This window comes from Typopeltis vanoorti, chromosome 22 (assembly GCF_054136105.1).
Source record: "Typopeltis vanoorti isolate ZY-2024b chromosome 22, IOZ_Tvanoo_1.0, whole genome shotgun sequence".
NCBI classification, from domain to species: Eukaryota; Metazoa; Arthropoda; class Arachnida; order Uropygi; family Thelyphonidae; genus Typopeltis; species Typopeltis vanoorti.
Window position 1 is genome coordinate 10435444 of NC_143570.1, and position 14107 is coordinate 10449550.

Consider the following 14107-nt stretch of genomic DNA (forward strand, 5'->3'; position numbering starts at 1 on the left):
TGAAGCAGGCTGTATTGCATTGCATTGCAAAAATGTGACAGTGCACACTACAGGCATGCCGGGCTGCAGCGCATCGCACTGACCTTGCTTGTGACCACACGTTTCCTAGAATAGATACCTCCATACTTCACTCGCATTCAGTGGTGTTGACAACTGTAAGTGGCTGGGTCAAGCCAGCACGCAGTGGCTTTAATAGCACAATCCACATGCAAAGTGAGGAGTGCTTGATTTTCAAATATGTTTGATCTTGTCACAGCATTAAAAATCATTCAAAGCTCATATCAATTTTGATAATTTTTCACGGAACAATTATTCACTTTCCATGGAACACCAGTGTTCCATGGAACATAGTTTGGGAAACCCTGGGCTACACAATGAAGTAGCAGGTATGCTAGCAGTATAATGTAATATACAGCAAAATAATTATAACTTCTCAGTGACCACCTACATATATTGTGTATATATTGGATGATAAGGTATACTCTTACCGAACACTTTAAAACAATAGTTTTCAAGAAAATTCATCTTTTGATGAATTATGAAAGAATTCGTGAAAAATTATCGATGAATTGTCTTTTCAATTAATTGCATTTGCGACGAATTGTCGTGCAATGAACTGTCATTTGACGAATTGCTTATTCGTTAAACTGTTGTTCGATTAGTTGTTTATTCGATGAACTGCTTTTTCTATGAATTGTCATTAGACGAATTACCATTCAGTAAACTGTCTTTTTATGAACAGTTTTCAATAAATTTTCATGGAACTATCAGGAAAGGGAGACACTGTGGAACTAAGTTTATGACCATTTTTGGCAAGAAGTTTATGAGTGCTTTCAAGAATAGAAAACTAGCTTGAAATCCAACAACCAAACCAATTTATAGTATAAACCATATCAGAAGAACAAAATAATTTATTGAGTTGTTAGTATTTCACAGTCAGAAATAAAAGCAGCATCTTTAGAACACAAATTACAATAGCAAAATACAGTATTCAATTAAATGGTTGTACAAACAATTCAAATTGTAACTGAAAAAAGATAATGGCCTATAAAGGAGCCAGATAAAAAACTAAGATAATTCAGAAGTTGGGTTAAATGTGGTCTTAGAATCACTATCTCCGAGATCTTGGCAAAAATTAATGCAGCTATGCATACTGGGGGTTAGAAAGTGCTTCACAGCTGATGAAGATTACAAAATTAGTCTCCGACACTTATAGCAACTTCTTCCATTTAATCATGAATAAAGATATATCAAAAAAGTTAATAGTTATGCCTTCAAATACAGATAATTACTAATGTAGTCTTTGTGTTCTGCTAACAGATCTACTGGTCTGTCCAAAGTAGGCTAGGATGCAAGCAATGAACTTCATACACTCCAGAATGAGTAAGGGGACGAAGCTGTTCCCTTCACAGAACAGATAAAGATTGATAGCTCCGTGTGTGGTTTGAGAAAGACACAGAGATTTTATATATATATATATATATATATATAAAAACTTGATCATGTCAAAGAGGTCAGAATGGTTTTCCTGTTGATATTGCATGTTGGTGTGCTGGAATAGGAGGATAAATTCAGCAGCAAGAGTTCTGACATTAGAACAAATAGTAATGGCTCTGTGTGTGTTTTGAGGATGCAATACTGTCAAAAAGGATGACGCATGCATTGCATGCATTGTTTGTGTGTGCACAAACAATGCATGCAAGATTTTTTATAAACAACAACAAAAAAAAAAAGGATAATGAACCATTTGGAACTCACGAAACTAGCGTATCTAGGAAGAAGAGATACATTTGTTTCTTGTTATATAGATGCATAATTTTGGAAGCTGGCTGTTTATATGCACTAAAAATGAATGTAATGTATCTATGCTACGAGTTGCTTAAGGTAAGAACTAGATAACCAGGAAGAGACCTCCATATCCTTTAAGGAACGATGGGAATTAAACAATGCTTCAGGTGTAATCTCCAATCCCTGCCTCCATGAGGGTCATAGCATTAGTATGAATGAACCAAATTGCATTCTGTATTGGCTTAAAAAAAAAGAAAGAAAGAAAGAAAAAGGACACTACTATGAAATTTCATGCAAGCTGGGATGTCATCCAATCTCCAATCCTCACCTCTATGCAGGTCATAGCATTAGTAGGAATGCACCTCGATACTGAATGAATGAGGATGGGCTGGCAATTTAGAACTCTATAAATCAAATTGCATTCTGTATTGGTTTAAAAAAAAACAAAAGAAAGAAAGAAAGAATGAAAGAAAAAGGACACCACCATGAAATTTCATGCAAGCTGGGATGTCATCCAGCTAAACAAGGTTCCCTGTGATGTTATCAGATATCCAGGGCAAAAACAGTGTAAAGTCGACCAGTGATACAAACTCCAACTCGGCATCAGCAGAAGATAGGCATCAGTGTAGGAAGTTTCAGCAGAATAATACATTCAAATATATGAATATTGTTTGAGAAAAAATGAAACAGTTTGAAATCATAAACATGGTAAGGCCACAATGTATTCACCAAAGAAAAAAACCAACCACTTTTGTGTTCTGATGCTCCTGGCATTTGTGTATAGACATAACCCGTTACCTCCTGCTTTTTCTTATACTTACACTGAAGTCTGCATAGCCCAGCTGGGCAAATTTCTCTTTTCCAAACCTAGACACTTACCAGCCTCATCTGACTAAGTTGTCAAGTTTCATAACTATTTCATAAAAAGATTCATAACCATGCTCAATGACATTCATATTATGCTATAATAAATTCAGCTAAGGTATCACAACTGCATACCTTAGCTGGATTTACTATAGCATTTTTGTCATGATGATCTAGTTTCCCTGACTCATGGCATAAGATCTAATCTCAATAAATCATTTCTTAGGAGCCTCTAATGTCCTAATCTATTAGTTTTCTAGGCCATCCCTCTTATGCCATTTGAATTCACTCCATGCATTCAACAACTGACACTCATTTCTTCCACACAGCTTAAAAATTCTTTTTAAAACTAATTTACACTTTCTCTGAATAACTAATTTATAAGCATCACGAAATTTAATGGCTTACCAGCCTCATCTGACCAAGTTGTGCAAGTTTCTGTCGTAAAGCTTGATCAAATAGTTCTTTGTCCTTCTGAAGCTTTGCTAATAGTTCCATATTCGTTTGACCATTTGACTGTGATGTTAACTGTTGTATTCGGGCTACACAGGAATAAAGTTAAACAAATGTGAAATGTGGTGTTGCAAAGATCAAACAGAAATAAGTAAATGAAAATAATATAACTTTCCAAAGAAAATACAATATGGTCAATAATTTATATTAGACATCTAATTGTTAGTGTTTAGCACACATACAACATAAAAAAGATAGAACAGATACACATTTGTAAATTTACATATATCATATCTATGTTGCCTGTGTAGCTCAGCGGATGTGGCATTTGCACACCGCCGCGCTTGGCCGCATGAAGGAAGACTTGGTTTCGAGTCTAGTCGGCGACTAGAGGAAATATTTCTAAGCCTTTTTTCGACCGGTTCCCGAGTTAGTCGATCTCTGGCACGGGCAAGCAGGTTTTTCCTCCCGGAAACTCGGGTTTTTCGTCCTGTAAACTCAAGAAAATAGACCGTAGAACCCACATTATTTCAGACATTAAATATATTGTGTTAGGGTTAGGGACCACGAGATGGCGGCACATTTGAGCCGTCTCTCTTCACTGAGTACCGCTTAATTAGTGATAGCCTTGGGCCATCTATCTCTGATTGGTTCCAGTGGAGATTGAACTGCCCACTCAGTTTCCAAAAGTTAGATAGGGCTAAATGGCCTCGCCTACTCCCCATATACGGGAATAAATAGGCGTTAGCTGATTTTTTTTTTTTTTAGATGACATATCTATGTTAAAAATCAATGTCATCAAACTCCTAACAAGTACCCTCAGGAGGTGTACATGATATTATCAGTGTTAGAGAAGAAAGTGACATCACTACTATCCGATTCAACAATTTTCCTCCAAATTGAGCTTTGATCTGTCAAGACTCCAATATTATCAGATCTTATATTTTTGTCGTCTGCGCGATTAGCCTAGTGGCTACATGCTTCACAACCATATGCCTGGGGAAGGAGTGTCCTATGTTCGATTCCCATCGACAGCATGAGGAACTTAAGGATCTTCCTCAACTATAGCCAAGTTAGCCGGTCTTTGGCATGGACAGCATGGACAACTTTCCTAAAACGCTGCCGGGATAATCATGTAATCCTGAACTGTGTAAAATTCAAGCACCATTTTCTTTCACAAAAAGCTCTCCGTATCTATAACCACGCCAGCTACGCTTTGAGTCGGGAACAAATCGCCGCCACGCAGTTTCTCTTAGCAGACATTAACAAAGCTATTCGTACTTTTGAAGAAGAGCTTTCATGCACTTTAAATCATGAGCTTCGATAAATTTTACACGACGTCTCGTGTACCGCTGCAGACAAAGAATTTGAAAAAATACGAGGTCAACAGATGAAAAAATTCGAAAAATTGAAAAAGAACTCGACCATCAATCCAAAACTTCCTACCAACACCGTAATCAACCTTTCTTCAGTCACCCTGAAGCCTGTAGCACTCAACACGCTTTCACGTGGCCACAAATTCGGCATTGCTCCCAGAAAAATACCTAGTGAGGATATTATGATTCAGATCAAACACGGAATCTGCCACCTTCCAAATCAAATCGCCAACAGTGTAAGACTGGATGTAGCTTGTGTCCTCTCCAAAGCAAGACCACCAAAACCAACATATACAACAAGGAATATAAAGCTGCAGGAAATGAGGAATAATAAAGAAATAGTTATTACCAAAGCGGATAAGGGAAATGCAACTATAGTACTTAACCAAAAGAACTACACAGGTAAGCTTAATGCTCTTCTATTAGATCGGGCTACTTACCTCCCTATCATATACAATCCCACCAACTCACAAATCAGAAAACTTCACAAGCTCCTTAAGAAAGTCACTTCTTGGCCTGTAGAATTTACCAACAGATTAAAACCGTTTAACTCTATACCCCCACCGTATTTATGGACTCCCAAAAATACATAAAGAAAATGTGCCATTACATCCCATAGTGGATGGCACTGATTACCCCACATACAAATAGCTAAACATTTGGTCAAAGCGATCACACACTATACTGGCAACACACCATCACGCATAAAAAAAACTCAGCCCACTTCAAAGCCAGCATAGAAAACCTTACACTCCAACATATTGACATAATGGTCAGCTTTGACGTCTCCTCCTTATTCACAAATGTCCCACTCAAGGAAACTTCAGAGCTAATCCAAGCTAAGTTTCCTCCCGATATCTCAGCCCTATTTCAGTTCACAATGAACTCAGGCTATTTCGTTTGGCAGGGAAAATTCTACAAACAAATAGAGGGGACAGTGATGGGTTCACCACTCTCTCCACCTTTGGCCAATTTCTTTATGGAGACCTTTAAAGAAAAAGCCTTAGCCTCTGCCCCACAAAAACCAACCATATGGCTTCGCTACGTTGATGATGTGTTCGCTATTTGGTCACATGGCTCTGATACACTCCTCTCCTTAACACACTTAAACAACCAACACCCCAGAATCGAGTTCACCCTGGAAAAAGAGGAAAACATCAGCCTCCCTTTCCTGGACACACTAGTCACCCACCAGCCTGATGGAACCTTGGTTTTCTCAGTTTATAGTAAACCCACCCATACAGGCAGGTACAGTCACCAACAATCACCCCCCCCCCACAACAATATGGAGTGGTGAAAACACTATACAACAAAGCTAAACTAATTTGTTCTAACGACATGGCCCTAAACACTGAACTAAATCACATCCTCAACACTTTCTCAGCCAATGGCTAACCCCCCCCAAAAAAATATTGAAACCTACAACCCCCCACCCCCTCCACAACAATGATTACTCTAAATCCATCACCATTCCCTACATCCAAGGCACCTCTGAAAAAATTACCAAAATCTCAAAAAAACATAACTTGACCTCCTGTTACAGACCATACAGAAAATTGGCATCCCTTATCTGCTCCATTAAAGACCAACCACTTCCCCTAAACCTACCTGGTGTATACTAGGTCCCATGCAGCTGCAAACTGTCTTACTTTGGTCAAACAGGCAGGGCAGTGAATATCAGAATTTCAGAACACAAGGACTACATCCGTTTTCACAAGTACAGCCATTCTGGTCTTGCAGACCATGCTCTGGATACACGCCACAGAATACGGTGGAAGAAAGCTACAGTAATACACCGTAGCAAATACAAATTCAAAAGACTATTTATGGAATCAGCCTCAGCCCTAAGAAACTCTCCAAACTTCAACAAATTTGGTTGTATGAGACTGCCCCAAATTTGGGAGGCTTACATCAGCAGACCTTCAGCCCAACGGCCAAGAACAACTACTTAGCCCGCTAGGGGGCACCATCAGGACTTTTAGGAGAACGATAGCTTCATCACTTCATTCTCAGTTACTGTGTTGCAGTGCCTACATGCACGTGCCTTTTTTATAAGTTCCTTTTGAAGATGGCAACGTGACGATGCTGAAATATCGGAAATATTTATTAAAGTGTAGTTTAATTTATATTCGTATCTACATTGTCAATTCCTTAAGTGATTTAGTAATACTGTGTATATATATATATATTCAAAATGATAAAAGTAACAAATACAACAACAAATTTTATGGCTTATCAAGCCCAGTGTTCAAGCTTATCCGTCTTGCTATGAATCTCATTATTTTAGGAAGGAAAGTATAATGTAGAGTATATAATAAATAAAAAAGATGTAATTATTACTTTCAATATTTCACAAAAGTCAAATTGGCATCATCTGAGAACAAAGCTCAGGTATGTACACACAGGCACTATGAGTACGTCAGACTGAAACAGGGACTCAAAGGAAGGTTCTTAGCCATAAAGAGTGCCACCTAGTACAGTGCTTCCCAAACTTCTGGATGTCAGGGCCCCCTTTGGAAAATTTAAAATATTTCACGGCCCCCCCCTCGAAAAAAATATTATAATAATATACACATATTATTATAATATTTATTGTATTTATATTCAATACAAAACATACACAGCGAATATTGCAAAAATCAAATGCAAATATTACATTTTTAGCATCTTACATACACATTTGACATGGCACATTATCTTACATTTTTATATAGATAAGATATGATGTTATTATACATTTGCAGTACAAGCATATGAAACATAAAACGAATAGTAATAAAGAAAGAATTAAAAACATAAAAGAAGTTTAATAACATTATGTTGAATTTTTTCTTGACAATTATTCATAAGACTATTACACTTTTTTTAATTTTTTTTTATAAAAAAAGTGTAATAGTCTTAAGTTTAATAACAATTTAAAGTGATGGATGAGTTTCAGTACTGCTACACCAATTCAGGTGAAATATTTGAAACTGCAATTCTTAGATTTCTGCTTTGAAATGAAACTTATATGAATAAGCATATATTTACTAATATTCATTAAGCGCCAAAATACGCAGGAAGTAAGATTTGTGAACCCGCACCAATGTGTGATTTTTTTCCATTAAAATATAAAAAATAACAAAAAAGAAATAATAAAATTTAAATACGTTTCTTTTAAGATAAATAATCGACTTAGTCTTAAAACATTTTAAATTTGTTTTCATTATTTCACGGCCCCCCTCAACAAAACCTATGGCCCCTAAGGGGGCCACGGCCCACAGTTTGGGAAGCGCTGACCTAGTAGATGTGATGAATGTTCTTGGCTGGTGGGCTGAATATCTGAGGATGGGTGTTTCCCAAATGAATACATCCACATCTGTTGAGGAGAGAATAATTTATTAGGGAAAGGAAGATTTGGAATGGTTTTCCCTAGTTGTATTTGCATCAGTGAAGCAAGGTGGCCTGGTCTGCAACTCCTGAGCAGCCATGAAAATAGTATTGAACATAGTTTTCGTGCTCTGAGTTTCTGATGTTGACTGTTAACCCACCAAAAATGGTATATATATATTATTATTTTTTATTATTATTATTATTTATTATTATTATTATTTTTTTTTTTTTTGTATGGTTTAAGGTGGTTGCCAGATTGCATTTTCTCAAGATCTTAACTTTTCGTAGCTACCACAGATATATGGGATGTTTACTGATTTACTACTAAATCAATAAAGCTATAATAAATACCTACCAAGTACTCTGCAGTTATCCTACTATGGCCAAACAGGCAACATCAAAATCTCAGAACACAAAAACTACCTTATTATTATTATTATTGACACCTCCAAGGAGTCCGAAGACTCATCGCGGGAGGACACCTACTGTACAACTCTTCATCTCCACTATTACACAGAACCTATACTACCAATCACCTACATCAACGCCATCTACTGCCCACAACCACCATCACTAGAATTTTTTGTCTGTAAATTGCGTGTGTTCTGAAGGGCCGCTGTATGTGGGATGAAAAACCCGAATTTCTGGGAGAAAAAACCCTGCTACCACCATATGAGGTCGGCTAACTCACCTTCAATTGAGAAAGTCCATATAAAAATTCCTCCTGTCATGACGAGAATCAAACTTAGGCCTTTTCCAATTGAAGGGCACAACGTACCGTCATTCTTCCAATTGCGCTACGGCGGCACTTTATTACCACTAAACTATGGCAGATCAACTGGAAACCATAATATGGATATACAACCAAAAATAAATGGGATAACATCACAAATCCATGTTGACCCTCATACAATATCATATTTTTATCTACCCGTTCTTCAATTATCTTTTTTACCAATTTTTCCAGTACTTTTACCACTGCATCTAAAATACTGAGACAACTCTTGCCACTTCTGCAATTTTTTAATTTTGCGCTTTGTCTTGTGAAGGATAACATTTAAGACCACTAATTCTTTATTGATAACAATTTTGCTCTCCTCTATTTCCATGGTCGCACATTCGACATTATTAACAACATTTTCCATCTTATCATCAGTAACTGTTATGTTCTCATCACCTAACAGACACCCACTTTTAAAACACTTAATACACATACACTCTCTCTCTCTCCAGTTTCAATTTCCTTCCACATACTCTTTAATTTTCTTGACGCACACATTTCGCATACACTAGTCAATAACATCCGACAAATTCAAATTGCTGGACAATGTGGTCATTGTCACCATTGTTCATTGCGTTGGTGCCATGCCGACAATATCTCAATAAAAACGTTATTAATAGAGTATACCAATACTCAAATTTTCTGATGAAAAAACACAACAAAACAAATAAAAATTGGTAATTTCACACGAGCACTAAATTACACAACCACTCGCAATATGAAACCGAAACTAATTTATAAAAATTAGGAGTGATTGAAGTGACCGAAGGATTCCAACTCAGCATTGGTTCTGCTCAGTGCTCGAGCTTGCTCACCTACCACTAAGTAAGACCACTCATATTCCAGGGAAAAGCATTCACTGATATGGCCCTGATAGAAGCCATGCTGGAAAACACCAACCCGTGGAGACTCAAATTGTTTGGCGTCTTAAGGAAAACCTTAAGAGAGAGGAAACCATAATTATTAATTATTTAATATTAATATTCTTAATTATTAATAATTAACATTTTTAAATAATTATTAATCAAAACTTATGAAGAATTAATAGTGATCGCTACCCAAAACTTGGATATTTATATACAGTCTGGTCGGTTTAGGTTCAGACGATTCAAATGATGCGAAACTTTTTGCAGGAATACACTGTGCATTATGCAGAAGTGATATCTAGGAAGAAGAAAAAAAAAGTATTTGCATAATTCACCACCAGGGACACTGTAAACACCAAATGCATGGAATTTGCATATCCTGCAATTTGGGAGATGCCAGGAGGGTTTCAAAAGGCAGATATGGAATATTTTCCTTTATTCTGGTTGTTAATACCATCCAGAGATGGCACTAACCTTGCTCTAACATGATTTGCTTGTGAAGCTGTACTACCTAAACAATTGCAATGCTGCTGCTACACTGCACAAATTTCATTGTCTGAACAAACATCAACAAAGGTCCACTATCTCCACGTGTCTGCAACAGATGATTAGTTGTTCTCAAGAAATGGGATTGTTGGGAGTTAGACGTAGCACAGGTTGAGTGGGTTATGAATAACAGCATTCATTCCTACAGTGCACATGCTGTATCAAGAAACATACATATGTGCCTTACACAACTGTCTGGAAAATTCTATGGAAATTCTGCATTTCTATCCATTCAAGATAACCCTGACACAGGAGTTGTGCCTGCACAACTGGAACTTGACTGACATTTGGTTTAACATTCCTCACTCAAGTAGAGTTGGACTCTGTGTGGCCGTGAATGATTTTGTGAGATGAGGCTCAGTTTTACCTGAACAGAGCTGTGAAAACCCACAATTGCAATATCCAATAATTGCAATATGGGTTACACAAAACCTGCATGCAATCCAACAAATTTCTTTGCATTCATCAAACATTACTATCTGGTGCATGTTTATAGCTCTGTTTATCATTGGTCCATTCTTCTTTGAGGATATTCACCAGTCGAGTACTGTGACTTGTTTAGTTACTGCCAAGAAGTATTGCAATGCAATAATTTTGTTGTGCCACAGCAACATCCCACGGATTGCATGGATTCAATCATTTTCATGCAGGATAGAGCCCCTCCACACATCAGTTGATCCATACAGGAGGTTCTTCAAGAACATTTCATGGAAATCAGAGTGATTAGTCACGTTTCCCACTGCATGGCCACATCATTCATCTGATCCGACCCCCTGTGTTCTGGGAATTTCTCAAAGACTTTTCAAAAAGATTTGTCCAAGACAAAGGTTTATAGGGATCATCCTGATAACTTGCCAGTGGTTATCAGGATGAAAGTGATGAAAGACAGCATAACGCAACATGTGCACAACATCAGTCCCAACTAGCTGCGTTCTGCCATTGAACACTGGGAAAGGATGGAGTTAGTGGCATAACGGAAAGGGCAGTACATTGAATAGTATGGCCCATGAATGCATAATGGAAGTGAATAAAAATGTGTTATTTATGCTTGTGTCACTTTTCTCTTTCTTACAGGGAAAAATCACTACATCTACATTTGATACAGCATTCAGTGCCCTCTGATGATGAATTTTGGAACTACTCCCCCCTCCCCCCCCTTGGATATCACTTCCACGTGATGCACAATGTTACTGAAAAATTTTGTAGCATTTGGATCACTGGGTGGCACTCCAGAAGGCCTTAAACAGGAATACTTTAATTTTCATCACCCTGTACTTCACCATCATGCCAACTTCATATCAATCTCCACCTTCCTTGTCAAACTGCTCTAAATGTCTACCTCCAACTTTTTAGCCAACAGCACTATTTTGTCACCAATTTCTTTCAAGGATTTATCTTTTTCAAATCCTGTGAATATATGAACAAGTATTTTCAACAGCTTCTTCCAAACACCATTCATACACTTCTTGCTGTCACTACATTCCATGCTGAATCTACATTCTTTGTTTCTAGAATGCAAGATATTATATTCTTCCTAAAAGTCTCCTAAAAGCAATAGCCTGAGCAAAAGTATTTCTTAAGTGCCCTGAAGGCAGCAATAACACCATGGTCCACAGGCTACGAGAGAGAGAGAGAGAGAGAGAGAGAGAGAGAGAGATGGTATTTGATGTTCGTTTTCTTATTTGCCAGGGTGACTATTGTGAGTATGAGGGTCATATGACAAACACGTCATAAGCTGAGGAATGATGAGTTTGAATGGAATGGAAAACAAATATCTTATTCAAAGATATGCACTATAATGAGGTCTAGATATGGAGGAAAAGACATTATCTAAAGAATAATGTCTTTTCTTGGAGGAAATTATCCAAAATAAGAGCATAGTCATCTTAGGAAATCTTAATGCACAAGTTGGAGAACAAGAGAAGAAAATTTGGGACAAGTTGCTTTGGTTCAAGAAATTCAGATCAAAGATTATTAGATGTTTACATCAAAAATGATCTCAAAAGCTGAGGTGAGAGGAAGGGAAAAAAAATACAGTTGTGCTTTCTGTCTTGACATTTCACCAACATGGGATAAAGAAATAGCACCTACATAATTTCTGGAAGACCTTGTATGGTTCCTGAATAATCACCATGACAAAATTTAGTTATCTGCTGGAAACTGAAAAGGATGGAAAATTATCATTTTTGGATGTCCTTATCACAAAACCAAACGGTGGAGGTATAGTGATAATGTCTACAGAAAAAAACCACACACTCAACAAAATTAATAGAATGGAATGCACAGTTTATCATGAAGATTTCAGGTAAGTTTTATGTTAATTTAAGCCAATATAACATTTCAAAATTAAACATTAATTGAGGATTTTAATTTTTATAATTTCACACTCTTCTGGTTGTTTCCTTTGTCTCCCTTTTTTTTTAGCATTTGTATTTTTTTCATGCTATCATTTTGTGTGTATACAATTCTTGCCAGCCAAACTTTCTCATAGTCAATGCACAATTTCCTTTGTTCTGTTTAATGTTATTTCTTTCTTCTAATTCTCAAGATTTCTTTTATTATGCTTTTGCAATTTCTTTTTTACATTTTTTTAAAAATTTGTGATTCGTTTACACACTCTCTGTGTGTGTGTGTGTGTGTGTGTGTGTGTGTGTGTGTGTGTGTGTGTGTGTGTGTGTGTGTGTGTGTGTGTGTGTGTGTGTGTGTGTGTGTGTGTGTGTGCATGCGTGCGCGTGCACTACAGCTATCCACTGTATACAGTGTATGCAATATAAGTTTCTCTGAAATACAGGGATGTCTCATTACTTAAACAAATAACATAATATACATACTTTTAAATTTATTTTTTTTGTGTGCGTGAGTCTGTGCATGCACATGTTTAGGAGAGAAAGAGAGAGAGTATTTCTATTCACATGATAAATGCACATGCCATGTTTCATGGCACTGAAGGACTGAGGAAGGGAAAATATAACAGAATCTTAAATATGCTGTTCACATAGAGAGCAAACCGATCTCCCAGGCAAAGTTTGTGGAAAATATAACTTTGTGGATATTCTCTCAACATACTGAAACTCGGATTGCTTCCAGACACGACAAGAGAAAGATAACAGCAAGATTATTATACAAACCTGCCATCCTTGTTGGTCAAGTATCTGCCTTTTGCATGACCAACAAGTGAACAAGACGCAGGTTTGAATCCAAAGTTGGGTATGGGAGGAAAAAATTTTGATTGCCTGATGCGAGACAACCATCCTACTTAGTGATGGCCTGAAGTGGCTCAAAAAAGTTCCACTTCTGGGGAGCAGAATTTTTACACACACACACACACACACACACACACACACACACACACACACATACATACATACATATATAAAATAAAACCTTAGCCCCCCACCACATATTGCTCTATAGGTTGACCAAAGTTTAATGTACTATAAATTTACAATATTTGGCAGACATGATGAATCTCACAAAAACATTGCAAGCCCCTTCACAAAAAACATATTGAATACTCTATACTAAGCAATGGAAGTGGTCTTAGCTAATAAATACTATTCTCAATCACTAATCTTAAAATCACTATTAAATCAACAATTCACTTAATTTAATTGAAGTGGTGCGGGTTCCAAGTATAAATATTTCACTAGCTAGTGAAGCACAGATTAATCTACAGCCAATATGTCTTCCTAGGTTCAAGTTTCTGAGAATTTAGAAATAACAAAGATTTAATGGAAATCTAATAGAAAAATAGTACTACATTTATTGCAGTGCTATTCTTCAAAAATTCTATAACAATAATTCAGAGAAAAGTAGCAAAATGACAAGTATCCTTTTACACTCTCTTTGTCTCTCTCTCCCATTCACAGAGAGAGAGAGAGAGAGAGAGAGATACTAGCTGGCAGAGTGGATAACTTATTCCACTATGTCCAGTGTCCAACCAAGAGACCATGGATTCAAATCCCAATGTTAGCAAATACTATTATTAATGTCTTTTAACTAGGAGATGATCAATGCCTAGAAGGGACATTTACTGGACACCCAAAATGAATTAGAAAAGT

General features: G+C 36.9%; 1 protein-coding gene across 5 annotated transcripts in view; it reads right to left on the reverse strand.

Annotated features, from left to right (window-relative positions):
- Stat92E (Signal transducer and transcription activator Stat92E) overlaps positions 1-14107 on the reverse strand; it is a 477065-nt gene that overhangs the window by 315522 nt on the left and 147436 nt on the right. For all 5 annotated transcript variants that reach the window (XM_090412268.1, XM_090412269.1, XM_090412266.1 and 2 more), the window contains one exon: positions 3061-3194. In XM_090412268.1, coding sequence (XP_090268394.1) covers positions 3061-3194 — 134 coding nt within the window. The remainder of the gene's footprint in view (positions 1-3060; positions 3195-14107) is intronic.